The following is a 20,307-nucleotide window of genomic DNA, read 5'->3' as shown; positions in this document are numbered from 1 at the left end:
CTGTGTACACCTCACAGAGACCACTTGCAGGGAGACGCACACATTTATTACAGCGATTTGCTTTTTTATGAAGAGCGCTTAGCTTGCTCATACATGTGAGTTGCCTATTCTGTTTAACAATAAATATGTCTTTATACTGCACTTAGAAGGCCTCTCCCTCTTATTTATTTTCTGTGTAGCACCCTCTAGTGTGCTATTCATTTAAGTACAGGCAAATTTATGACTTGTGGTAAGTGCAAGCCTGAAATCTGGGTCAAGGTTAACCTCAGGTCAGGCTGGATGACTCTGGTGTCTCCCCCTGGTTCTGGAAGTTTTGTAGAAACTTCTAGACGTTAGTAGGTGGGGGTCCAGGAGGGTTAATCTGCATACTTAGGGGAACCTGTCCAATCCCCAGACATACTGTCCTGGAACGGTGGTTAGACCGGCCCTTAAATATGGTACAGCCATGCTAGCAGGGGAGTTGGGTGGAAGATAGAGTGCTGAGGAGGCTGTCAGTGGCCTAGGAGGGGTCTCCTAGGTCTAGGGGAGACTCCATCTCCAGGCTGGGCTTTGCCTGGCTCAGGAGGATCCAATCAGCAGAGCTGTTTGACTTGCAATCCCACCTGAAAAGCAGTGGGAGCAAGGTGGACAGAGTGAGTACATCAGTACACCCAGGGATTCTCAAAAGGAGAGACTTCCACATGTAGCTGGCCTTCTAAAGGGCTTAACCCTTTAATACCTTGCCCTGGGAGTTATTCAGAGCAGCCAGGAGGGCAGATAGTGCAAGCAGTGTAGCTGGGAGCAGATCTCTGAAAGGAGAGGATACACTGCTGCATGCAGTTTGCCTCAATTGTGCTGAATGATTACATCATTGCAAATAGGGTGCGACTTGTCCTGCGACTTTAAACTGTCAAGTCACACCTGATGTGAATGGGGGCTAATACCTTTACTATTACTTTATATTTTATTTGCAATCTTGTTAGAAGTAAAACTATAATAAAAATGTATTGAACAGAAAAAAAATATTGTGTGTATCAGTGCAATGAAGACAAACTTTGGAACCCAAAAATTGCTCATCGGTGATACTTTACCTATTTGCCGCCCACCCACAGTATATTTACTGTGGGTGGGTGGAAGCTTTAGGCTGAGCGACATACTGGTACATCGCTCAGCTCATGCACAATTGGCACCACCTGAGGCACTCACTACCAGGCCTCTGTTAGTGTCCGGGGTATCATGTGATCGCTATGACCAATCATAGCGATCACATGATTAAGTGTAAGAAAAACTACCATGAATGGCTTCCATTCATGACGGCTTACTTACCATTGTTATGCTGTGATAGGCCAACAGCTATCACATGCTACCTGGGGAAATCATAGCACCCTGTACAATGTGATTAGCTGTTGCCAATCACAGCATCACAATAGTAAGCAGGCTGTCGTGAATGAAAGACATTCGTGACAGTTAAAACTATTGCTTATAACAGTGATTATCAGTGTTATAAGCAGTAACAGTGTAAAACAAATCCCTGATTAATCCCCCAGAGTAGTACACATTATTTATTTTACATACTGTCACCAGTCAGTATCCCTGATCACCGCCACCATATGATGACACTGTACTGCACTGGTGACAGCCTGATCACCCCACACCAGTCATATTATGACACTGTACTGTACTGGTGACACCCTGATCACCCCACACCAGTCATATGATGACACTGTACTGGTGACACCCTGATCACCCCACACCAGTCATATGATGACACTGTACTGCACTGGTGACACCATGATCACCTCACACCAGTCATATGATGACACTGTACTGTACTGGTGACACCCTGATCACCCCACACCAGTCATATGATGACACTGTACTGCACTGGTGACACCCTGATCACCCCACACCAGTCATATGATGACACTGTACTGCACTGGTGACACCCTGATCACCCCACACCAGTCATATGATGATGCTGTACTGTACTGGTGACAGCCTGATCACCCCACACCAGTCATATAATGACACTGAACTGCACTGGTGACACCCTGATCACCTCACACCAGTCATATGATGACGCTGTACTGCATTGGTGACACCCTGATCACCCCACACCAGTCATATGATGACACTGTACTGCACTGGTGACACCCTGATCACCCCACACCAGTCATATGATGATGCTGTACTGTACTGGTGACAGCCTGATCACCCCACACCAGTCATATAATGACACTGAACTGCACTGGTGACACCCTGATCACCTCACACCAGTCATATGATGACGCTGTACTGCATTGGTGACACCCTGATCACCCCACACCAGTCATATGAAGACACTGTACTGTACTGGTGACACCCTGATCACCCCACACCAGTCATTTGATGACGCTGTACTGTACTGGTGACACCCTGATCACCCCACACCAGTCATATGATGACACTGTACTGCACTGGTGACACCCTGACCACCCCACACCAGTCATATGATGACACTGTACTGCACTGGTGACACCCTGACCACCTCCACACCAGTCATATGACCAACCCTGACTAATGCATTCTGTACACTGGGCTGTATATGACATACTTCTGACCACCTGCACTTTGCTTTTTTTCACTACAGTTGCTGGTTGCTCAGTAGTCAGTATGTTATTGAAGATCTTCCTGAAGGTCGGCTGAGTGTAAAAAAGCAAGAGTTCCATTCTTACCAATGATTGTGCTGAGTAGAGATGGGCTAGGGCAGGGGTGCCCAACCTTTTGAGGAGTGAGGGCCACTTTAGCGACTTGGTAACAGGTCACGGCCCACAATGAGCGTAGCGGGCGGATGACAGGTCTGTGTCCACTCTGCATATGTAGAGCAGACACAGATGCAGCCCGCTCTACCCTAAGGGCCCTCCAATCTGCCCAGACAGAAGGGGACAGATCCCCTTCTGTTTTTTTAAGGAGACTGGATTGTAGATAGGCGGGTGTAAGCAAACACGAGTCAGTTTACATCTGCCGCTCTATAGAGGTGAATGGAGGGTCCGACTGAAAAACAGACAGGCAGACCCAATCGGACTGATCGTGTGAAAGGGGCCTAAGGCTGCACAGCGGTTTACCTGCATCTCAACTGACCTCGATCTTCACTTCTTCCTCAGGATTCCTGCAGCTGGTTGCTGCTGTCCCCCAGGTGGTTATAACTGGTGGCTGCTGCTGTCTCTCCTCCTGGGTTGTTACTGCTGTTGGGTACTGCGGACAGGTGCTGGTACTGCTGGTGAGTACTGGTACTGCTGGTGAGTACTGGTACTGCTGGCAGGTACTGGTACTGCTGGCTGGTACTTCTGGTACTAAAAGAGAGAATTGGGGAAAGAAGTAAAGTAAAGAAGTAAAGGAGATACGCAGAGATATGCAGAGCTAGAGACAGTGCTGGGCGAAATGTTGGCATATTGCATACATGTATATGGTGAGCCATAGTGTAATGCAGTATATTTGATGTGCTGGATATTGGATAAATTGAATATATAGGATACCGCTGCCCCTGGTAAATACAAGCACAGAATAAGCTCCCTGTGATTTTTCTTGCTTTTTCCCTTTTTTTCTCATCTACAAATCCTCTCATAGACTCTTAAATTTGCCTTGGCTTTTTCTGCAACTGGTTTGAGTGCCTGTGACACTCCTTAAATATCTGGGCTGGATAGCTGGAGATTGGACATGTCAGCAAGGAGAAAAAGGGATGAGCATCCCAGCCAGGAGAATATGGGGCCACAGTCTTTGCCGTTGGCAAAAGAAAATAAAGATAGGGGGAACTGGAAAAATATGCCCATACCCTGGATCATACCCCAATTAAAGGGGGGCAACAGTCCCAGTCCCAGTCCAAAGCACCAACGGACAGGAAAAGTCAAGGCCAAACGGTAGCTGCAGTAGCCAAAAATACAGGCGATAAAAGTACAGCTCTGATAGAAAATGTTATACCAATCTCCTTAACAGCCCCCCCTGTCGAGGGAACCCCCACATTAAATGATGTATTACTGGTAGTCAATGTATGCAAGCAGTCATTGGGGGAACTATGTGAACAAATGAAGGGCGTCAAAGAGGAGCTGTCGTTGGTACGGCATGATCTTCAAAAAACTGCCGAGAGAATAACTGTTGTGGAAGGGAGAATAAGCCAAATAGAGGATGACCTATATCCAGTAAAACAAGAAGTTAAAATTTTGAAAGATCAAATGGGCAAGCTTGTTGGAGAATTGGATGAGATGGAAAACAGGCTTCGCAGGGACAATGTGAGGTTGGTGGGACTCCCGGAAAAGAGTGAGGGGCCTAATCCAAATGAATTTCTGGAAAAATGGTTCGTTGAGTTATTTGGAAGAGAAACATTTTCGCAACAGTTTTCGATCGAAAGAGCGCATAGAGTCCCTTTAAACCCCCACCATCAGGAGGATACCCTAGACCAATGTTAAAGAAATGTTTAAATTATAAGGATAAAGTAATTCTGCTGCATAAGGGGAGGGAGGTGGGGAATATCTTTTATGGTGGAGCTAAGATCTTGATGTATCTCGACTTCTCACCAGATCTGCAGAAGCGCAGAGCGGGGTTCACGGAAATTGAGCGCAGTCTTCAAAAATTTGATGTTACCTATGCATTATTATATCCAGCTCGGCTATGAGTGGTAGCTCTGGGTGGGACTCAGTTTTTTGACTCCCCGGAGGGAGCAATAACATGGCTGGAGGACAAAAAGGACCAATTAGCAAGACGTGGAAATACATAGCTTGAAGATGGGTCATATTGAGGTTTAGTGGGAAAAGTAAAATGCATATTGTTTGGGGGGTGGAGGGAGACACACAGCCTAATGAATGTATGGGAAATGTATCAAAATAAAATTTGTTGGGGGATGGGGCAGGGGGGTGGGGGGGAGAGTCACGGTAGTAGGTGAAGAGGAGAGTGAGAGTGTGTTTGTGCCGATCACAAAAAAAGCCCTAAGGGATAACCTAGATAGGTGTAAGGAGGGAGGGGGAGGGAGAATAGGGGTGGGGAGGGTAGTAAGGTATCACAATGGGTACATATTGAGGTTATGGAGGGGTCAGAAGGAAGATATAATTTTTATAGTTAAATTAACAAGAGGATATGAACGGAAAAGCACTAAAGTATTGATAAAATATGCACATAGGTATCTCCAGGAAAATATAATTTTTAAAAAAGTAGGAGGAAAGCACAGAATTAAATATAAACACAATATTAATGTTAAATTTTGTACATAAAACACTTTCAAGAGGAAAATGGATGAGTAAGCTTGTACATGAAGTACATACAGGGGTAATGACACAAACTGGTGTACAAAATGGAACGCAGGTATACCGGGTTGCGCGTTAGGCATAAGGGGATGTTTATGGACAAGAGAAATGTTTTTTTTTTTTGTGCACGGGGTTTTTAATTTGTTTGTTGGTTTTGTTTTTTTGGTCTTCTGTTTTTTCCTTCTTTTGTTTGACTCATAATGCAATCTAGAGTATTAAAAATTGGCTCTTGGAATGTCCGTGGGATGGGTAATCCAGCAAAGAGAGCTGCAATCTTTGATGCTTTAGAGACACACGAGATAGGGCTGGTCTGCCTGCAGGAGACACATTTAACCAAAGAAACTAAGCTGAAGGTTGGAAATACAAGATTTCAATTCCAGTATCATTCAGTGCACTCCTCTTATTGAAGAGGAGTAACAGTGCTGATTAAGAGAGGTGTGGTATTCACCTGCAGGCAGATCAGCATAGACGAGTTGGGACGCTATATCTTTTTCCATGGTATTATTGAAAATAGGGAATATGTTCTTGCAAATATTTACATTCCTCCAACCTTTAAATTAGGAGTCCTGTATAGATTAACCACTTCAATACCAGGCACTAAGACACCTTCCCGCCCAGACCAATTTTCAGCTTTCAGCGCCGTCGCAATTTGAATGACGATTGCGCGGTCATGCTACACTGTACCCAAACAAATTTTTTATCATTTTGTTCCCACAAATAGAGCTTTCTTTTGGTGGTATTTGATCACCTCTGCGGTTTTTATTTTTTGCGCAACAAATAAAAAAAGACCGAAAAGGTTGGCTTCATACCCAAACGACAAGCGAGCGACAATATCAGACGAATAATTCTCTTGCAACATCTGGCCCGTTCCCGTAAGATCCCCATGCATCTCCTTTCCTTAGATATACGCAAAGCCTTCGATACAGTCTCATGGCCCTACCTAATTTTTATCCTCCAACGTTGGGGCTTCGGTCCCAACTTCCTAAATTGGATCAAGGCCCTTTACAACCACCCACAAGCGTATGTGCACTACTCCGGATTCCGATCAGATCCTTTTCCAATAGCGCGGGGGACTAGACAGGGATGCCCATTATCCCCCCTGCTCTTCGCACTCACTATCGAACCCCTGGCAGCCCTGATTAGATCTAATCCCGACATTCGAGGCTTAGACATAGCATCCACCTCCCACAAAATATGCCTCTTTGCTGATGACGCACTTCTCTTCATTACTTCACCCCACACCACATTACCTAATCTTATGAGCACCCTAGATAAATTCTCTAACATATCTGGACTTGAGGTCAACCAGTCCAAATCGAGGGCCCTCGATGTGTCCCTGCCACAAGCTGCTCTAGAAACATTACGCAGCAATTTCCCCTTCCTCTGGTCCACCACATCGATTCCATATTTAGGAATCAAGCTCACTAAAGATCCCACCAACCTGTTCCAATCTAATTACCTCCCAATGCTTTCACAAATATCCTCCTTACTAAACACCTGGTTACCGCTATGTGTCTCCTGGCTAGGTCGTATAGCTGCTGTGAAAATGTCCCTATTACCAAAACTGTTATACTTATATAGAGTACTCCCTATCAAGGTCCCTCCTTATTACCATAGGATTCTACAGAATAAAGTCTTCAAATATATATGGGGTCCTACTAGACCCAGAGTGGCGAGACCGACTCTTCTCCGCAACAAGCTCTACGGCGGCCTGGGCATACCCAACTTCTCACATTACTACCACGCAGCCCGCCTAGCACAGTCTATCTTGTATCATGCCAAGACGGAAACCCCACTTTGGGTGGCACTCGAAGCCATTGATGTATACCCGATTAATATAGGTAATTTGCTATGGCTTTCTACATCAGCTAGAGGACCCATATCTAACCCATTGACACTTCACACACTTAGACTTTGGGACAGACTAAAAGCTCCTTTTAAGCTAATCTCTCCACACTCCCCACTTTTATCTTATTTAGGTCACCCTCAATTTCTCCCAGCATACACAGAACCAACCTCATTCCATGCCTGGGTCCAGGCGGGTCTGACTCGCATCTGCGATCTCGTTAGTGGAGACACTGTGAAGCCCTTTCCAACTATCCAGGAGCAAACAAAACTCCCTCACAAGGAATGTTTCCGCTACCTTCAAATTAAACATTTTGTGCAAATATCCACAAAATCCAACTCTGGTCTGGATACTCTGACCGAGTTTGAGCGTATGTGCGAGTCGGATCCGCATGCCCCTGGTATTATCTCTCGCCTATACTCCCATTTTACATTGCCACCCCCAGACCTACCCACATATGCACAAAGATGGTTTAGAGACCTCGACACTACCCTTGAACCAGAAGACTGGTCGACCATATGGTCTAACACAAAAAGCTCCTCCCAGAATGTTATTGCCTCAGAAGCGAACTATAAAGTATTAATGCGCTGGTATCTAGTCCCAGCTAGAATTGTCAAGTTTCTACCTGAATCCTCCCCTAACTGCTTCAGAGGTTGTGGGGAAAGGGGCACACACCTACATATATGGTGGACATGCCCACAAGTACAACGCTTCTGGGTAATAATATTTCAGATGGCTACCACCCTTCACCAAATTACTTTAACTCCTAACCCCACAATAGCCCTCCTCAACCTCTTTCCACAAGGCTACACCAGATCACAACTCCGACTCCTTCTACATTTATTCACAGCAGCCAAACAGACGATAGCTAAGGCTTGGAAAACACCCACTCTTAACATAGTCGAAACAAAGAATAGGATTACCCAAGCAATGATACATAGCAAAACAGAGGCAAAAATCCTAGATAAAGCCACCCGACACAACAGAGTCTGGCGACCCTGGGTTGAACACTTTTTACCAACAGACATCGATGAAGACCTAGTATCGCTTTAAATGGGCCTAGGCGTCAACCCGAGACTCTATTTTGGCTCCCGAACCCGCGCGGGTTAGCTGGCACCTCCCTCTACCCCCTTTTCCTATCTACAACTGTCCCGTCTATACTCCCCCTTTTACTACCCCCCCCTTTTTTCTTTTTTTTTCAGAATTTCACCTCTCCACCCCACCTTACCCTCTAAAACTGAAAATAGGTACTATACTCTATTACAAGCAATGCACTCGAGGGCCCCCCCCACCACTGTTATAGGGGACTGGCCCAGATTTAGAATGTTTAAAAAAAGGGATTATACCTCCCTCTAATCCCTCAAATATATGCGCTACTAGTTCCAGCATGCTGCATAATTTAGAAATTTATATGCTATCTTAGTATTTAGTTTTCATTAAAACCAAAATTCTTCAGCATTATTTTTATGTACACCGTCATATATTCAATCGAAACTATGTATGGAACTTAATGTAACAGTTGTATGTGAAATTACCAATAAAATATTTGAAAAGAAAAAAAGACCGAAAATTTTGAAAAAAAAACAAGTTTTTCTTTGTTTCTGTTAAAACTTTTTTGTAAATAAGTACGTTTTCTTCTTCAATGACGGGCACTGATATGGCTGCACTGATGGGCACCGATGAGGTGGCACCAATGAGGTGGCACTGACGGGCACTGATGATGGGCACTGATAGGCGGCACTGATGGGCACCGATAGGCGGCACTGATGGGCACTGATAGGTGGACCTGGTATGCGGCACTGATGGGCACTCATAGGTGGAACAGATGGGCACTTATAGGCGGCACTGATGGGCACTCATAGGTGGCATTAATGGTTACTTATGGGTGGCACTGATAGTTGGCACAAATGGGCATGGATGGGCACTGATAGATGGGCACGGATGGGCACTGACAGGTGGCATGAATGGACACTGATGGGTGGCACTGATGGCACTGCTTGTTTGCAGTGATGCCCCTTAGGGTGGCATTGCTGGGCATCACTGCAACATAATGGTGCCAATCAGTGCCCATTTGTGGGCACTGATTGGCACAGATTTGGCACACTGGGCACATGTGGATGGCCATGGGGTACATACCTGGCCATCCACATGTTGCCCCTTCCCTGGTGGTCCTAGTGGCAATCCCTGGTGGTCCAGTGTGCTGATCTGCGGGGGGGCTGCGCTGATAAACAATCAGCACAGACCCCCCCTGCCAGGAGAGCCGCCGGTCGGCTCTCCTCTACTCGCGTCTGTCAGACACGAGTGAGGAAGAGCCGATCAACGGCTCTTCCTATTGACAGCGTGATCAGCCGTGATTGGACACGGCTGATCACGTGGTAAAGAGCCTCCGCCGGAGGCTCTTTACCAAGATCAGTGTAGCGGTGTGTCAGACTGACACACCGCTCCACCGATCGCCGCGATGCGCGCCCCCGGGGGCGCGCTGCGGCATGTTATCCTGCTGGACGTCATATGACGTCCAGTCAGGATAACAGAACCACTTCCCGGACGTCAATCCGCTATAGGGCGGGCGGGAAGTGGTTAATGGAATTTATGATGGATAAAACGGGGATACCCATTATAGCATTAGGGGACTTTAATGAGGTTATAGATAAAAAACTGGATAGGTTCCCATTAGTAAAATAGGGGCAGTACAGCTCTGAGAGCAGGTTGTATCAGTTTTTACAGGAAGCTGGATTATTTGATATATGGAGAATGAGGAACCCAAATACGCTACAATATTCATGCCTTTCAAGCACTTATTCTACACTTTCCAGGATAGACCTGGTTCTAGGTAATGAGGAAGCATCCCAGGTAATAAAAGATATAGCATACTATCCCAGGGGGGTGTCTGACCATTCACTAGTGATGGTTTCGGTGAACTTAGAAGGGAACAAAACAAATGGGGAATACAGAATGGGGAATGGGGAATACAGAAGAGATAGTATTTAAAATAAAAGGGTTTATAGAATTTAATGAGGGCACAGTGACGAGGGGAGTGATGTGGGACACACTGAAGGCATTTATCAGGGGTATATGTATACAGCAGGTGGCAAGAATTAAAAATACATCTAGGGAATGGGAGAATAAGATCAGGAAGGAATTGGTAAAGGCAGAAAAGGAACATGTGGAAGCCCCCTCCCCAGAGAAACCAAGCATTTGGTTAAATAAACAAGAGGAATATAAAGTGGTTGTGACCAGGAAATCTGAGAATAAACGATTATTCCAGAAGCAAGTCGCTTTTGGACAGGGAGAAAACGTGGGACGGATGTTGGCTCACTTGGTGAGAACAAATTCCTCCCCCTCTGCAGTCCCGGCGATCAGGACGGGGAGGGGAGAAATTACCTCCCGGGTATCAGAGATCACAGATACGTTTAGACAATAATATGAAAATCTGTATAAGTCACAGGGGACTGCGGGAGGAGAGGAACTGGACAATTTTTGGGGGAAAATGGAGATACCTTCCCTTTATAGAAGTGGATAAAGAAGGAATGGAAGCCCCAATAACCCTTGAAGAAATACAGCTAGCTGTGACAAAGATGGCCAATCAGAAATCCCCTGGACCAGATGGTCTCCCAGTAGAAACCTATAAATATTATGGGGAAATACTGCTCCCGGAGCTTCTTAAAGTGCTGAACTGGGCGGAGGTGGAGGGGAAACTGCCCACTTCTATGACTGAAGCAACGATAATAATTTTGCATAAAGAGGGGAAGGACCCGTTGGAAACTACTTCCTATAGGCCCATTTCCCTACTCTGTTCGGGTGCTAAGATACTGGCTAAATTAATGGCAGCTAGGTTAAATAAGGTAATATCCAAACTGATACAACCAGATCAAACAGGGTTTATCCCTAGTAGATCAACTTGCATGAACATTAGGAGGGTATTACTTAATTTACAGATACCAACAGATAACACTGGAGAAAGAGCAGTAATGTCACTAGATGTGGTTAAGGATTTTGATAGCCTAGAATGGGAATATATATGGTGAGTACTGGAAGAATTTGGTTTTGGCCCCTCGTTTATTAGGTGGATAAAAATACTATATAATGCACCTAGCGCAAAAATCAGAGTCAACAATGATTACTCAGGTAAGATCCAAATGGAGAGGGGGACGAGACAGGGGTGCCCACTGTCACCGCTGCTTTTTGCTCTGGCAAAGCCTTTGGTTATTGCAATAAGATCAAACACAAACATGGCTGGGTTCAGGAGAACAATAGGGGAGGAGAGAATCGCATTATATGCAGACAATGTACTCCTCTTCCTAGGAGACACAGAGCAATCATTAAAGCAGGCGATGTGTATTTTCAGAGACTTTGGAAGACTCTCTGGTTTAGTTATAAACTGGGAAAAATCAGCACTTATGCCGCGTACACACGGTCGGACTTTTCGGCTACAAAAGTCCGACAGACTTTCGACGGACTTTTGGCGGACTTGCGGCAGACTTTCTTACGAACGGACTTGCCTACATACGATCACACAAAAGTCTGATGGATTGGTACGTGATGACGTACACCGGACTAAAATAAGGAAGTTGATAGCCAGTAGCCAATAGCTGCCCTAGTGTGGGGTTTTTGCCCGTCGGACTAGCACACAGACGAGCGGATTTCTGGGTCCGGCGTAGTTACGACGTAAAGATTTGAAGCATGTTTCAAATCTAAAGTCCGTCAGATTTGCGGCTGGAAAAGTCCGCTGAAAGTCCGGGGAAGCCCACACATGATCAGATTGTCAGCCAGCTTTAGTCCGTCGGCGTCTGTCGGACTTTTGTAGACGAAAAGTCCGACCGTGTGTACACGGCATTATGCCATTGGACCCCATTGGGAACCAAATATCTTCCGGTAGTCCCCAAGTGGAAGTAGTTGAGACAATGAAATATCTGGGAATATATATATCTAGAGACCCAAATAAATTTATAGATAACAACATAGTCCCCCTTTTGACTAAATTTAAAAGTAAAATAGAAATCTGGCGGCGACTTCCTTTATCGGTCGCAGGGAGATGCAATCTGATTAAAATGGTGTGGTTGCCACAATTATTGTATGTATTGCATAATTCCCCGACTTGGATACATAAGAAATGGTTTAAAAAAAATGATTCTCTATTTAGTGGTTTAATATGGAAAGGTGGCCAACCCAGGATAAGTCTACAAACCCTACAGCTATCAACAAGGGAGGGGGGCATGGCGGTACCGCACCCACGAAGTTACTTTTTGGCAGCCCAATTGCAACATCTAAAAGGGAACAGAAGGGGGTATAAATAGGGAATTAATGATATTAGGGAGTCCACATAAATCAGTAGTGGAGGTATTGGAGGCTAATTCCTTTCTTAGTAAACCCCCCACAGTAGGACTAGCCATAAAAATATGGAAAGCAGTTAAATCTCTTAGAGGACAAGGTGGGGTGATAGAACAAACTCCCCTCTGGGAGAATAAAAATCTGCTGGGAACTGGAGAAGATAGGGAGGATTAAAGAATGGGAAAGGAAAGGAATAGGTGGGTTGGTCCAGCTGTACGAGGGAAGAACGTTAAAAACATTCACTGCATTGAGAGAGGAATATGATATACCTAAGCATACATTCTATAAATACTTACAAATCCAACATGCTTTAAAAGCCCAGTTTGAGGAAAAAGGCCCGGTCTGGTGGAATACCCCTTTGTATCAAAAAATCACTGGCCCTGGAAAGAGTAAGGGATTTATATCTGACATATATTTAGATTTATGTGGAGGAAGTATTGAGTGCCCAGAATCCCTTAAGAGTAAGGGGAAATGGGAGGAGGATCTAGGGGCAATATCGGACGGTCAATGGAGGAAGGTATTAGAGAGAGGACACTTAGTGTCGGTCTCGCCTGCACAGAAGGTTTCTTTTTTGATGCTGGTTCACAGGACATACTATACACCTAAGAGAATGTTTGAGTTTAGATGGAGAGTAGATTCGGGGTTCCCTCGATGTCAGGACACAGGGGATTTGCTGCATATGATATGGAGGTGCCCTAAGTTGTTTCGCTATTGGTCAGAGATCCTTGAAACAATAAACACGATATATAGGTCTAGATTGGAGATGGATCCCAGACTCTGCATCTTGGGCTTGGGAGAGGGAATAGATGGTATGCCCGGTGTAACTAAAGCAGTGCTTGGGTGTCTTTTTCAAGCAAGAAAATTAATAGCACAAAGATGGCAAGCAAAAAAAACCCCAACGGTAAGAGAATGGGTCAGCATAGTAACAGAGATGATATGGAGAGCGAAAACAGTATATACAAGGAGAAAAAATATTAAGGAATTTTAAAAAATGTGGAGGCCCTGGTTGGAGAAGATGGGATACTCTATGTAAAGCATTAAAAGAAAGGCTATGGAAGGCTCTGTGGAAATTAATATACAGGAGTAGGAGAAAGTATGACACAGAATATAGTTACATAGTTACATAGTAGGTGAGGTTGAAAAAAGACACAAGTCCAACCTATGTGTGTGATTATATGTCAGTATTACATTGTATATCCCTGTATGTTGCGGTCATTCAGGTGATTATCTAATAGTTTCTTGAAGCTATCAATGCTCCCCACTGAGACCACCGCCTGTGGAAGGGAATTCCACATCCTTGCCGCTCTTACAGTAAAGAACCCTCTACGTAGTTTAAGGTTAAACCTCTTTTCTTCTAATTGTAATGAGTGGCCACGAGTCTTGTTAAACTGTCTTCTGCGAAAAAGTTTTCTCCCTATTGTGGGGTCACCAGTACAGTATTTGTAAATTGAAATCATATCCCCTCTCAAGCGTCTCTTCTCCAGAGAGAATAAGTTCAGTGCTCGCAACTTTTCCTCATAACTAAGATCCCCCAGACCCTCCCTAAGATCCCCCAGTAAGGAGGGGAGGGAAGGGATAAAAGGGAGTAGCAAATAAAATAGGGGGTTAAAGGGGTACATATTGTGAAATGTTCTCAAATGTATCCTGTATAATTTTTATTGTGGCTATTTTTGATATTTTTATAAATCACAGACTGTAACTGAGGAAAACGAATAAAGATTATTAAAACGTAAATACAAGTCTCCTGACATTTATGGGTCTATTAATAAAAATAAATAAATAAAAGTACAGAACCCAGAGAAAATGCTTGAACATTTCTTTTCTGTGAATTGGAGTTAAAAAAAGAATTTCCTTTTTGTCTACTGAATTCATATGTGTGCGAGTATGATCTCTGAGTTATTTCCATAAAACCACTCCTGACAGAAGATAAGGGGTCTAGTTCTAAAACATTTGTTGGATGAATGTGACAAGCATTCTCCCAGCTGTTACAAATGCTGGCAGTATTTAAATTTACACAATGGTTTCCTATGATCATCAGCTCCATCTAGTGCTCATAATTATTATTATTATACAGGATTTATATAGCGCCAACAGTTTGCGCAGCACCAAAATAATAATAATTATGCACCAGAAATCCTACAATACCACATTTTTGCCATTCAATGGTGCTGGTGATCATAGGAATTCACTGTTCACATTTGTTAAACACATTTTTTTTTACAACTAGACCTGTAAGTGTTTGTGAAAGCTTACACCACAAAATGTACTCAACCAATGAAAGGTAATGACTCCATTTTTATTTTTCTACTGCTATCAATGGCCAACACGGTACAACACTTCATCCATGTCTTTGGTGATCTCTGATCTCCTTATGAACTGTTTCTTACATGATGAAGATCAGCCATGGAGTATATCTGAGGTGTATATCAGGGTGTGCTTCTTCCCCACATGAGAGCTGTGATGTCCAGCAACAATTATATCGAAGACATTTCCCGCACTCAAGGTACTAATACACCTCGAGGGTTGTGTGGGATCCCTGATGTACAGGAAGACAGGACTTCAGTGAGGAACAATTCCCTCACTCAGGACAGGAATACGGCTTCTTCCCGTGTGAGATCTCTGATGTTTGGAAAGATTGGACTTCTGTGGAAAGCATTTCCCGCACTCAGGACAGGAATATGGCTTATCCTCAGTCAGACCAGGAATGGTCATTCTCCTCTGTACCAATTTCAGATGACTGTAAACAGAGGACTTCTGTGGGTTACGTTTCCGCCAATCAGAACAGGAAAGTAGATCTACCTCTGTGTGCAATTTCTCATGTTTGCTAAGATTGGACTTCTTAATAAAACATTTCCCACACTCAGAACAGGAATACGGCTTTTCCCCCGTGTGATACCACAGATGATTGGAAAGAGAGATTTTCTGAGAACAACATTTACCACACTCCACACAGGAATAGGGCTTTTCACCCGTGTGCACTCTCTGATGCACAGTAAGATTGGACTTATGTGAAAAACTTTTCCTGCATTCAGGGCAAGAATACGGCTTCTCCCCTGTGTGAGTTCTTTTATGTCCATCAAGATTGGTTTTTAAACTGAAACATTTCCCACACTCAGGACAGGAATATGGCTTCTCCCCCGTGTGAGATATCTGATGTCTGTTAAGATTGGACTTCATCGAAAAACATTTCCCGCACTCAGGACAGGTATACGGCTTCTCTCCTGTGTGAGATCTTTTATGCATGTCAAGACTGGATTTAAAATGGAAACACTTCCCACACTTAGTACAGGAAAAGCTCTTATCTGTTGGAAGGACGGCACCGTCCCTCACAGTCTGAGGTTCCTCAGGATAAGAGGAATATGATGGTCCATCTACACTGTGTGGTGCCAGATGGACATTTGAGGTAGCCGGGTTTTCTCCTGGACTATACTGTGTGATGTCCTCATCTTCTACTTTACAGTCTGGAGACATAGTGAGACAATCCTCTGAGGTTTTCCTCATCTCCCGTCCATCTACTAAAATAGAAATAAAAAGATTATTACTAGACATGAGCAGATTGGTTCCCCTAAACCACGACTCCGCCCACATCAGGCAGCTTTGTCTCTGAGGATCTTACAATTCCACCCTCAAGGTAACTAGTAAATGGGACCTCTGATCTCCTACCAGTTCATTTCTTTATTCATGGACCTTAGTCAGAGAGTGAGGAAACAACGAGAACTGTCTTTTATAGGAGTGACAGTGATGAGGGGATTATAGGATGAGTGTCCCTACCCAGGCATGAGGCAGAAGATTCAAGGTACGTGCCTAGGTCTAGTAATGCCTATGTTGAAAATCAACATTTTGCTGCCAGCTGAACCCCAGAATCTCCATAAATCCAGTCTAGATTCATAAATTGTGTCTGCAGCACAGAGAAGGAAGATTATCTGAGAGAAATACAGGAATACAGGACGGGGAACACAGCTCAGGAAAGTGACCAGGGGATTACAGGCTGATATCACCCAGTCCTTGTCGTACTCTGCACCAATCAGTGAGCAGTATGGGTGGAGGAATGTATTTAGTGTTAATGACCCACCTGTACTGATCTCTGTAGGAGTGTCCTCCTCTATAAATGTCCCCGTTATTCCATCCTCCTCCATAGACTGCTGATCATCCCTCACATACCTCTCTTCTTCTTCTTCTGCTTTAACCTCAAATTCTATATCGATTGGATCTCCACTCTGAATCAAGAAAAGGAGAGAGAATATCATCTGTAAAATATAAGCTTTAATATTGTGACATCACATATAAAATCCACACATTGTCTCTATAAGTGTTTTTTATAACCTCTGTCCCACCAACCTTGTAACAGTGAGGGATGGTGTGATCTTCCTGTGTGGAATCCCGGGAATACAGAGGATGAGGACATCTCTCTGGTGGGTTCCTGGTATTAGGTGGCTCCATCATATCCTTGTGTCCTTCTGAAAACTCCTCCAGCACTCTATACTCCTCATCCTCCTCTTTATACTCTTCTTTAACAACAATATTATCATCCTCAAGGTTTCCACTCTGAATATATAATAAAACATTCATTGTAACAAACATGCTGTGTATAAATCAGAACTACCAATAATTGTCAATCGTCTACCTGATGATGGTGAGGGATGGTGTGATCTTCCTGTGTGGAATCCCGGGAATACAGAGGACGGGGACATCTCTCTGGTGGGCTTTTGTAGCTGGATGACTCCACCATGGTGTCCTGGTACAGATCTTTGTGTTCTTTTAGAGACTCTGACTCCTCCATCATTCCATCCTCCTCTTTTATCTCTTCTTTAACCTCAACTTTAGAATCTCTCAGGTTTCCACTCTGAATATAGAATAAAAATGATATCAAAGCAGTGTTGCCAACCGCCCGTGTTTTACAGGCAGCCCATAAAAACCCCTAAGGTGGAAAGCCTGTCAGTAAAAAAAATGAGCTGTCGGCCTGTGACGCTTTCGGCTCAGAACTGCGCATGTGCAGTTCTGGCCCGGAGCTGGCTGAGAGTCTCCGATGAGTCTTCTTTCCAACGGTGTCTCTGAGTGCTGCTGCTGTTTCTACCCTCCCCCTTTCCTAGCGTGCCTTATTTGATTTCATCAGAGGAGATGCTGGGGGGGGGGAGGAGTGGAGACAGCCTGCAGTGGAGCACCGACTTCAGCCTAGCAGAAGGTAAGCTGAGTGGGCTGTGTTCATGTCGGTGGTGGCTTGTCTTAGTGGGCAGGGGGAGGGGAGAGGGTGAGTGTTGGGTCAGTGCATTTCAGTCTGGTAGTTGGAAACACTGCATCAATGGTAACAATGCAGATAATGTACAGATCCTAATGATACTATCAGTGATTGTTCCTCATCTACCTGATGATGGTGAGGGATGGTGTGATCTTCCTGTGTGGAATCCCGGGAATACAGAGGACGGGGACATTTGTCTGGTGGGTTCCCATTACTGGATCCATCTGTAGGAAACACACACACTGACTGAATACATTGTTTCTATGTGTTTATCAGATGATGGGGGATCTAGGTGGACCCTCCGTACTGCTCTCTCCTTTACAATAAAGTCTCCTCTTACCCGGTGATGTGAGGGGCGGCTGATTCTCCATCATGATGTCCTTGTAGAGATCCTTGTGTCCTTCTAAATACTCCCACTCCTCCATGGAGAAATAGACAGTGACATCCTGACACCTTATAGGAACCTGACACACACAATGATACAGTCACCATCCAGACACATCCCTTGTCTGTTACTGGATAATGTCCCAGAATTCCCAGCACCGCTCACCTCTGTTCCATGATCTCTCTGGTGACTTCTAGAATCTTCTTTTTATTTCTCTATTCTATCAGGGAGGGAGGTGGAGGCAATGTGATGGTCATATGATCTCCAGACTTCACAGGAGGAAAACTCTAGATCTGAAAACAAATAGTAACATTTAAATGATATTCCCAGAATCCTCCTCACCTCACCATTCAGGTTTCCTTTTTTATTAAAGTCCCACATCAGACTGAGGTATAATTTACCCACACAGGACCCCCACACCACAAAGGTTAAAGCTTGAAGCAGGTATTCTGACGTCTTTACCTACAACACAGGGCCAATAGTCCCACTTTGCTAGTGAGGATTCCAAGGGTCCGCCCACATACTAAGAGCATCAGAAAAAAAAGCAGATAGAGGGAGATTGGGTGGAGGAGCTGTGAGGTCAGTGTGATGTCATAGGACATATAGACTCTGGATGGAGGAACATTTGGATAGGGAGATTTGAGGGGTCCTCTATTTGAGGCTCCCATGGAAACCAAATCATTGTTCCTGGGTGTGTCCTACCTCTCCTAAACTGAAGAGTGAACTTTGACCTTTACCATACAGAAATCTGTCGGGAATCTGTAAAAGTAAGCTCTCATGTGATCAGGTGACGTGCGGAGGAATGGAGTGTAAATAGCAGACAATTTTCTCCAGAGCTCCTAATGGTGGGGATGGATTTTGCTGAGTGCTGGTGCCAAGTTTCCACCCCCCAGGATCACTGCAGGTGTGGAGAAAAGCTGTGTAAGAGGATATGGAGGAGAGATGAGGAGGAGATCCAGGAATCAGGATAAAGGTCAGGACAAGCAACAGACGAGCGCATCCAAGAGATGAAGCCGGGGTCACTACACAGAAAATCAATCCAAGGAAACAACAGGCAGGACGAGGAATAGCAAGAAGGAGCTCAGAGACAAATGAGAATATTGCTCAGCCAATGGGAGATTATCTCAGCATGACTTACATAATGAAGGAGATGAGGGGGAGGGGAGGAAGTCACTTATGGTGACCATAGAGACATGGAAATTCAGCTGGTTCAGCAGGGATCGGTCACATTTCCATCCATGTGTGGTCACTGCCGGATAAAAGTCACTCCATCAGCGGCTGCAGCCAATAGCTTCATCACTGATCTGTGTATTCTGAGAGCGGAGGAGCGCCCCCCATTGTCAGAATACAATAGTGCAGCGGGGAGGATTCCCCCATCCCCCTCCAATGTGTGGATGGGGGAATCACCAGATTTTTTCACTCATCTCACTGGCTGAACAATAAAACTGAACCATGTATGGCCAGCTATGGAGGGAAGATATATTAATCATCAACTGACCCTCCCTGAAGGGGTTAATGTATGTATTACCTCCTCTGCCGCCAGTTCCTGCAACGTCTTCTCTCTACGTTCTACCAAATGGAATGCTCTGTCTTTACCTGACATCACTTCCTGTCTGTATCTGACATCACTTCCTGTCTGTATTCCATAGAGACTTTTTTACAAGGTAGAGGTGAGATCACCACCTTGTGGAGCTCAGAGGAACTGCAGCTCAAGAAACGTCTCAGCGTGAACAAGGCTGTTTCAAGTATTATTATTATTATTATACAGGATTTATATAGCGCCAACAGTTAACGCAGCGCTTTACAGTATAGAAATGAAGACACTGCAAGCTGTTTGAGGAGTCATATTGAATTGTATAACAGGAAAAGAAAACACAGAACAGGAATTACAAGCAATGCAATATTACCATAGAATATATTACAATAGAGTCCCTGTGTTTGTATAAGATCTCCCTTTTTTTTACATTCAATCCAAAAATGTGTAAACAACCTAAAAACAGATTGTTAACAGTCTTAAACATAACATGCTGTGTTACTGGTAGATACACTACAGAAGGAGTCTATTTGGCGGTCTTGAAACTTGAACGCTGCGCAAGGCCACAGTGATTTTGCCTGGGGAATGCTGTTCAGCTCCAGAAAAAATTGGCCAAATATGTGTATGTTGTATGTGTTTGTAAGCGCGTCGAGACCCCATGGGGTAAGGACCGTGCTATACCGCAGATGGACACCGGCGGAAAAGCGCCCTGAGGCGATTCAGTTC

General features: G+C 44.5%; 2 protein-coding genes across 2 annotated transcripts in view; one reads left to right on the top strand and one right to left on the bottom strand.

Annotated features, from left to right (window-relative positions):
- The window catches only part of LOC141121918 (uncharacterized), a 274,854-nt gene that overhangs the window by 76,244 nt on the left and 178,303 nt on the right, over positions 1 to 20,307 (top strand). The gene's annotated exons all lie outside the window — the stretch shown is intronic.
- Positions 14,323 to 20,307, bottom strand: part of LOC141121926 (uncharacterized) — a 55,787-nt gene continuing 49,802 nt past the window's right edge. Inside the window, 1 exon segment of the mRNA XM_073611681.1 lies at positions 14,323 to 15,723. Coding sequence (XP_073467782.1) covers positions 14,986 to 15,723 — 738 coding nt within the window. The 3' untranslated portion in view covers positions 14,323 to 14,985.

This window comes from Aquarana catesbeiana, unplaced genomic scaffold (genome assembly GCF_042186555.1).
Source record: "Aquarana catesbeiana isolate 2022-GZ unplaced genomic scaffold, ASM4218655v1 unanchor234, whole genome shotgun sequence".
In the NCBI taxonomy this organism is placed as follows: Eukaryota; Metazoa; Chordata; class Amphibia; order Anura; family Ranidae; genus Aquarana; species Aquarana catesbeiana.
This window is presented reverse-complemented; position numbering and strand designations above follow the sequence as displayed.